This window comes from Phaseolus vulgaris, chromosome 8 (assembly GCF_000499845.2).
Source record: "Phaseolus vulgaris cultivar G19833 chromosome 8, P. vulgaris v2.0, whole genome shotgun sequence".
NCBI classification, from domain to species: Eukaryota; Viridiplantae; Streptophyta; class Magnoliopsida; order Fabales; family Fabaceae; genus Phaseolus; species Phaseolus vulgaris.
This window is the reverse complement of record NC_023752.2, coordinates 47622756-47630924: the sequence shown is the minus strand read 5'-3', so window position 1 is coordinate 47630924 and position 8169 is coordinate 47622756. Positions and strand designations below refer to the sequence as shown.

Here is an 8169-nt window from a genome sequence, read left to right as displayed (position 1 = left end):
ATGAAAAATATCTTCCTGCTCCCAAAAGAATCTGAAACATACTTTTGCACATAAATATTTATTTTCATTTATATAATTCAAAATTATATAATATATAGATCTGTGTCTCCGTGTCCTACATTTTAGAGATTATACGTATCTCCGTGTTTGTATCCGTGTCGTGTTAGTATTCGTATTTGTGCTGCATAGGTTGTAGGTCACAATTGGTAAGGTAAAAAAGAATTTTCTAAATACTTTTAATTTTTTGAACTCATTTTGAAAGTAATCCAAATATGCTTTCAAACCGGTCTTAATTTACAATGATTAGATTTGTCTTCAAAACACCTCCCCTGCATGTTAGATTCTTCACCATTGCAATTGATGTGAGAGTGATTGAGGTGAAGAAGCCTTCTTAAAATCTGACTTCTACCTTTGAAATATCGATTAACATTAAATGAGTATCTATTCTCTCTTACAACAGTTAAACCTTAATTAGAGTTCTGATTAAGCCCTTTCCACTTGATTTCTGTTGCTTATATAATTTGACCGTGTAAACCTATAATGAAACCAACTAGATATTTTTGAAAACTTGGATTTTAAATTCATTATGAAAATAGCAAGATGCATGCAGATCAGCACTGTCGGTTAGAAGCAGAAATTTAATCATGAGATGCATGCATGCACATAATTGATTATTAGGGAATAATCAATATTGAAAATCACTTGAGCAAGAAGATAAATAAAAGTTAAAAAATCATCCACTTATTAGAATCTAAGAAGCCCAGATACGGATATGGGCACGGATACGACATGGACACGGAGATATACGTGATGGACACGGAGATATGGCTAAACTGAAAATTATAGGATACGGGACACAACTATATATAAATTAAAATATAAATATAAAAAAAAATTAAAAAAAAACATAATGTTTAACTTTTAATTTTTGGAGATTTTAATATTTTGTTTGAGATTTTATCATATTTTATCTAAAATTTAGTGTGGAAGAGAAGAGATTTTTAAAACACTGAATCGCGTTTTTTTTTCTAGCTTTTCTGGCGTGTTCAAAAAGGGAAACTTGTCTCCTCCGGCGTATCTAAAAAGAGGGTTGTTTCTGGCCCAATAAAAAGCGTCTGACACCGTGTCGGGCACGCTTCCGCAGCGTGTCTGTGTCCGCGGTGTATCGGAAACACTGACGGTGCCTTTTTGGCCGTATCCGAGATTCATAGATTAGAATTCGGAAATAAATGCCTAATTCAACTTGCTCTACATTAGTTGGAGATATCAGCATAACGTGTGTCAATTATGTGCACAGTTTGAATCATTTAGAAGCTGTTATGAAAAATCTAAGCTATTAATAGCTTGGGCAAGAGTAGGTTCAATTTATACTAGTAACATTACTTAAATACTTAAATGTTAATTCTAGTACAAAGTGAGTAGTTTAATACTATTCTACTCTTATTATATTTGAGTAATTTGTATGCAACCAATTTACTTCACATAATAACACTCACTGAATGCAAACTATTACATAACTCATTGTTATGATGCATAACTTACAGTAAACTGACATCTTGGAAACTGACATCTTGGCTGTCAGATTTGTTCTTTGGTATCAGATTAGATATCAACAACTTGGCAATTGATGAGTTCAGACAGCCCAAAACTCCTACTGGCCACTTCTATCCAAACAACTGGATCTGTTTCGGTTTCGGCAGCCGAATCTATCAAAAATTCATCCTGCATGGATTTGGGTGATAGAGATGTTGAGGCTGATGGTGAAGAATCCAAATTATTGCATGGAACAGCCTGCAGAACAGCAATATCTTGCTTCGAATTTTTTGCAATGAAATGAAGCTTTCCATGCAAACCTGCTAATAGATATGGAGACTCTGAATTGCTAAAGTCATACACAGGGACTTTTCCAATAACAACTTTCCATGCATCCTCTCCTTCATCATATACCTTGATCTTTCCATTATCCATAGAATTTGAAGGATCAAAAGCATATAGTTCATCATTCACTACAACACTCAATTTTGTTCCTGCCTGCTTAATTGGCCATCCTTCACCCATTCCATTTGGCATTTCTATCCATGAATTTGTTTCTGGATCATATATTTCTCCCCCAACATCAACAAAAAAGGGCCATGAATACAAACTTTGAGGAACATATAACCTTCCCTTGTATGAGGTTAGCCCAGTGGCAATAGGCCTTAACATGTCAGCCAGAAAAACTGTGGGCAGCACTCCAGCGCGCGAGAATGGCATACTAGGTACATCGGACCATGTATCCGTAAATGGATCATAAACTTCAGCAGACCGAAGAGGAATCAATCCTGCTTGACCTTGACTAACCCCTCCAACAACATAAAGCTTGTTGTTTAAGATGCTTGTCTTGCAATATGCCCTACCTGTGGACATAGAAGTAACCTTCTTCCACACATTTTGTATCGGATCAAATCGCCAAACACATTTCACAGTTGAAGCTTTAGAGAATCCACCTAGAACATAAAGACATCCATCAACAGCTCCGAAGGAACAACCACAAAAAGGCATGTCATCTAATGCATCCTTCTGTCTGAGAAGACCTCTAATAATTTCAGCAATTCTGATACCTTCTACCATGTTCCACATCCAAAACCTAGAAGAACCCTTTTGGGAATTTTCTTCATCCACAACACTGGGCATAACAGGAAGTCTCTGCCATATTCCAGAACGAGGGTCTAGAGCATGCCATAAGAGTTTATTTTGCCCATCCCTAACCAACAGATATAGCCACTCTTCAGTTGTTCCAATCTCTTTCCTTACTTTATATAATTCATTATTCATGATAGTTGCTTTCCACCTCCTAGACACCAGCCTTATATGATAGTAACAAATTCTAGGAAGTCTAGCCATAATCTGAAGGGATAACTCATCAGGGAGATTAGGAATAAGTCTTGGACATTCTTCAACTGTGGCAGGTGACATTCTTTGCCTCTTAAACCTCTCATTAGGACATATTTCCTCAGATTTACTTTGATTGGTCTTGGTATTAGTCATGCTAAACAAAGAACCCATAAGCTCAATATCTGCATCAAATACCCAACATTTTTTAAAATATGACTCAAGCCTAGCTTCTCTAAACCTAAAGGCATAGCAAGCATCCCACATGTGTAGGAAAACAAGTAAGCACAAAGTGGCCAAGCAAATGACTGCAGAAACAACTCAGAACAGGAACAGAAAAATATCTTTAACAGTGACAGAAAGCACGATAAGAACAAAATAGCCAGAAACGTCATACATATATATAGGACTATGCAAAACACATTGCTTGATAACAGTAAAATTACAAAAACATCTAACACTCCCTTCCAGCAATGATTCTAAGTTGCAGTTTCGGCCTTGCTAAGACTAAGAATTACATACAAGAAAACATAATTGAAGAACAGAATATAATCTTTCATGAAATATAATAAAAACATCCTGCAATATGAGATTTGCTCACCTCAAAATGACAACTGAAACATAAATAACCACATTATAGGAGTCTTAGGTAGGGGTGTTCATTGGATAAAAAGGCAGATGATCCAAACAGATTGGGTTAAGTTTTTGTGTGCAATTGAGTCAAACTCCACCCAACTTAACTTAAACTCCTAACAGATTTTGTAAACGGGAGACTCAATTCAAACGGAATATAATTATTCTTCAATTGAATCCTTTGTATTTTGAAATATTAATGATATAATCTGTTTTTAAAAAAGAATAATGAGTTGGTAATGGTTTATCCACACACTACTCAATCCGTGAACCCTTGTAAACAACCCCTTTTCACAAGAACCACGATTTTCACTTGGTTTCACGCGTGTCCTTTTCCTTCTATTTAAGATTATTAATTGAAATCTACAATATTAGGTATGCATTAATGCAGTTTCCAGGTAGTTTAACCCACCAAATTAAAAATACAAAAAACGTGATACAACATTCGCAAAACAAAAACTGTTCAGATCGCAAGGAACCCAGATGTGAATTGAAATGGTCAAATAACCAAAGACACAAATTTTGAAACTAGCTACAGAAAACATACACTAATAATTTTTTTTTCCCGTCCCCACAATTCATCCTTTTCTTTTTCTCATATATTTGGAAAATTAACTTAAGAAAATGACAAAAATAAACCCAACCAAGAGAGTGAAGGAGCATGCTTGAAGAAGAATTCCAATTTACCAAGCAAAAAACAGAAGCTTGAAAGGAAATTTAAGAACCCAGAACCTTTTTCTTCATTCACACTGTAAAATCGAGGAGCAGAAGACAATGATAAATTTAGAGACCAAGCAAGCATAAAGTAAAATGAAATGAATAATAGTAAGGAAGAGAGGTAAAACTGAGAGAGAGAAGTGTAGAAGGGATTAGCATAAAAAAGGAGAAAGAAGAAAGAAGAAGAAAGAGGATGTACAAATTGGAAGGATCTGTCAGTTGCTTCTTTCCTCTGTCTGGCAAGTGTGGTGTTTGAGTCAGTGTGACTAATAAATCATTATCTATTTAAATAATTAAAGTAAAGTAAAATACATTTTATATTTCACACTCATTATTCTAGAGAAGCTTTTATTACACACCTTGATTTCAATTTTGTCTTCTGCTATGCTTTCTAATATTCGATTCAAAAATTATTTTATGCTTTCTAATACTACATATCGTACACTATGAAGATTGAGCTAAAATAAATAGAAAATGTTGAATATGTTTGTTTTTATCACTCAAATATAATTTAGGTTCAAATATATTTTTAGATCATACAAATATAATTTCGTGTTTCTTCCTGGAAGATTTATGTAAGCAGAACAATTTGATTTTTTTTATTACCGATTTTGGCATATTTCTTTTTTATTATAAATATAGGTAAAATGATCTCGTATCATACTGAAATCGTTCGATGATTTCATTTATTTGAAGAATAAGTCGTAAGAAGTTAATATCAATTTAATATTAAGTTGGAAGTGGTGTCAAATTTTACAATTTTTGAATTAATTGAAAGCGTAAATAATTTTGTTTTTAAAATTGTGAGAGTCGTGTACGCAGAACTTTGTCATCAGTGAAATTTTGATTTGAAAGAACTAAAATGATTATTAAAGCGTTGATGATAGAAGGGAGTGAGAAGTGTTGGCCTGTTATGATTTACCTGTAGATGTGGTGGTATTACTATTATGATAGGTTCATCAATGGTTGGTGAAGAACAAATAAGCAGATGATCATATATTTGATGCACACATTCATGATGTGTATAATCATTACGTTTACAGTTATGATTTACTTTATTATATTTTTATTTTGTTTCTATTTTATGATTATATGATTTTGGTTGTATTTTATTTTGTATTGTCTAAATTCTTTTTATGTAGTAACTCGTTATGTTTAATATTTTAAAAAAAATATTGTTATTATGTTTTCTTTTTCTTACGGCAACGTTTTTCAAACTTGAAAAATATTGTGTTTTGTACTTATATAAAATCTTATTTATATTATATGTTTGAAATTTTAATAAACTACTTCAACTTCTGATTTTATTTAATTTGTTGTTGAGGGTGTATTAATATATTTTTGTGTATAATTATTATGTTTATAGTTATAATTATTATTTTATTATATTTTTTATTTTGTTTATATAAGTTATATGATTTTGGTTATATTTTATTTTGTATTTCTATTTTTTTTCTATAGTAATTTGTTATGTTTAATATTTAAAAAAATATTGTTGTTATTTATTTTTCCTTAGTGCAAGGTTTTTTAAACTTAATTTTTTTTTTGTGTTTTGTATTTATATCAAATTTAATTTATTTTACAATTTTATGTTATATGTTTCAAATTTTAACAAATTACTTGATTTTTTTATTTTTTTAATTTGTTGTTGAGTTTATCTAACACACCAGAAAATATATCTAACTATCACCGTACAAGTTTTACCAATTTCTATACTTGGAGTTTTCAAAATATTTCTATTACAAGATTATGACTTATAGAAATACAAATATTAATAATATAAAGTTCAAAACAAGATCCTAAAATCCTCCAGAACCTTCGATACCTGTACGATCATCTCTTTATGTAGTATAGTCATCGCAGTTCACAACAACAAGAAAAACAATGGTAAGCTAGTGAAAATAAAATTTTATACACACCTAAATCAAAAGAGAAAACATAAAACAATCACATAGATCTCACGTGGATGTACATATCCAACATATTCAACACACATAATAACAACTAACGCCTTCCGGAAGACCCATATTAAGTAAGTTCTACCAGAGACTAACATCTTAACCAAAGATTACTAGCAAATCCAAGAGAAAGGATCAGGGTAAGTTCAATACAACCCAAGTCGTGCATATCATATGTCACGGTGTGCGTTAACCCCCTATTAGCATCTCACCACTTGATATCTTAGTCTATGTGACTTAGATCATCAGTACAACTTAGAGATCTTTGTTAATACTTAATACACAAACAAACATTAGTTCATACATTATCCAAAATGTATGAATTCAACTTCATACCATTTTCATCGTACAATATCATTCAAAATACAATCCACAACATTCAAAAGTCACATTTAACAACATAAAAAAACAACACTTAAATACTAAATTATCAAAATCTAATATTTCTACCAGTTTAAATAATATATAAACAAACAACATCCCTATAAGATAAATTGAATAATGGGACCACATCCTATCTTGTTATGGTATCATAGCTCTTCCTTTGAAGAGCTCTGTTGCACGCTCTGCCTTCCTTGTTTTCTTTATCTTTATAACTTTTACTATACTTACTTTCCTTTTAGAAAAATGGCAGAAGAAAGAACAGCAAGATCGACTACGACGGAACCCTCTACAAACAGCTACCTCTATCTTCATCCTGGTGAAAACCTCACGGCTTCACTAGTTCTTGACTCGACAAACTAGCACTCTTGGAGTAGGTATATCATAACGACGCTAAGTGCGGAGAATAAAGTGGAATTCGTCTTGGGCACCCATCCCTTCCCACCAACGAGCGATCCCAACTATTCGGCGTGGGTCAGATGCAACAACATGGTGGTGTCCTAGTTAATGCATTTAGTATCTCTTCCAATTAGACAAAGTGTAATCTGGATGGATGTTTCTGTAGATGTTTGGAATGATTTGAAAACAAGATATTTCCAAGGTGATCTCTCTAGGATTTCTGATTTGCAATTAGAGGAATCTTCTTTATGTCAGAACAATTTGTCAGTGACTGATTATTTTACGAAACTCATAATTATTTGGGATGAGCTTGATAATTTTCGACCTAACCCTATCTGTGTCTGTCAACATAAGTCTTCTTGCTTTGTAGCCTCTGTTATTATTCAAAGGAAATGCGAGGACCAAGCCATGCAGTTTCTTCTAGGGCTTAATGATCAAGCTGTTAAAACCAAAACAACCAATTGATTCGAAGAAACAACCGATTGTTTGTTTTGGTACCATAACAGAAAAACTGTTTTATCTTTGACTGAGCTTTAAATGATTTAACTGCTTACGCTCCAGTCTTTAAATGCTTTGACCAATCTTTAAATGCAATTTAAGAGTTTGTTAAGATTTGATAACAAACAACATCTTTGAATAAATTCAGAAAAACAGATTTGAGTAACAATCTTTTGAATACAAGTTTTTGAGTTTTTCAAAGAATTGAGATTGCTTAGAGTTTGTGATTGATCAAAGTGTGTGGAATAGGATTCTGCTTGTATTGATTTCATATTATCTTCTGTAACAAGTGTAATCCTTGTACTCTGTTGAACAAGTTTCGTTTGTGTGTTTGCTGAGATTTGTTGTGTGTTCTTGAGGGGATCAAGATCAGAAATCTTAGTGTTGGTGTGTTGGCCAAGAGAAGTGTGTGTCTTGAGGGGATCAAGGTCACTTTCTTGGTTGTGGTGTAAGTGATCAAGGTGTGATTGCTTAGTGGATTTCCTCAGAAGTTTTTGAGAAGACTGGATGTAGCTCTGGGATTGGAGTGAACCAGTATAAACATCTGTGTACATTTTCTCTATCCCTAACTCTTTAAATTCAGTTTTTTTGTTTACTGGTATAAACAACCGATTGTTTCTGTGAAACAACCGATTGTTTTGCTGGTGCAGTGCTTTAAGCTTTGTGTTTTGAAAAACTAATTTCTTAATCAAGGTATTCGCGAAGTATTTTC

At 32.7% G+C, this 8169-nt stretch overlaps 1 protein-coding gene across 4 annotated transcripts; it reads right to left on the bottom strand.

Moving 5' to 3' along the window:
• Nucleotides 1–1355: 1355 nt before the first annotated feature.
• On the bottom strand, nucleotides 1356–4512 carry LOC137824278 (F-box/kelch-repeat protein At1g22040-like). Of its 4 annotated transcripts, XM_068629850.1 has the most exons (3): nucleotides 4421–4475; nucleotides 4192–4253; nucleotides 1356–3056 (listed from the first exon to the last, which is right to left on the bottom strand). In XM_068629850.1, exon 3 carries the CDS (start codon nucleotides 3043–3045, stop codon nucleotides 1603–1605), a length of 1443 nt encoding a protein of 480 aa, XP_068485951.1. In that variant the 5' UTR covers nucleotides 3046–3056; nucleotides 4192–4253; nucleotides 4421–4475; the 3' UTR covers nucleotides 1356–1602. The 4 variants fall into 4 exon arrangements, with proteins under 4 accessions (XP_068485951.1, XP_068485949.1, XP_068485947.1 ...); XM_068629848.1 differs by lacking the exon at nucleotides 4192–4253 and having other exon boundaries at nucleotides 4421–4512; XM_068629846.1 differs by lacking the exon at nucleotides 4421–4475 and having other exon boundaries at nucleotides 4192–4408.
• Between the last annotated feature and the right edge of the window lie 3657 nt (nucleotides 4513–8169).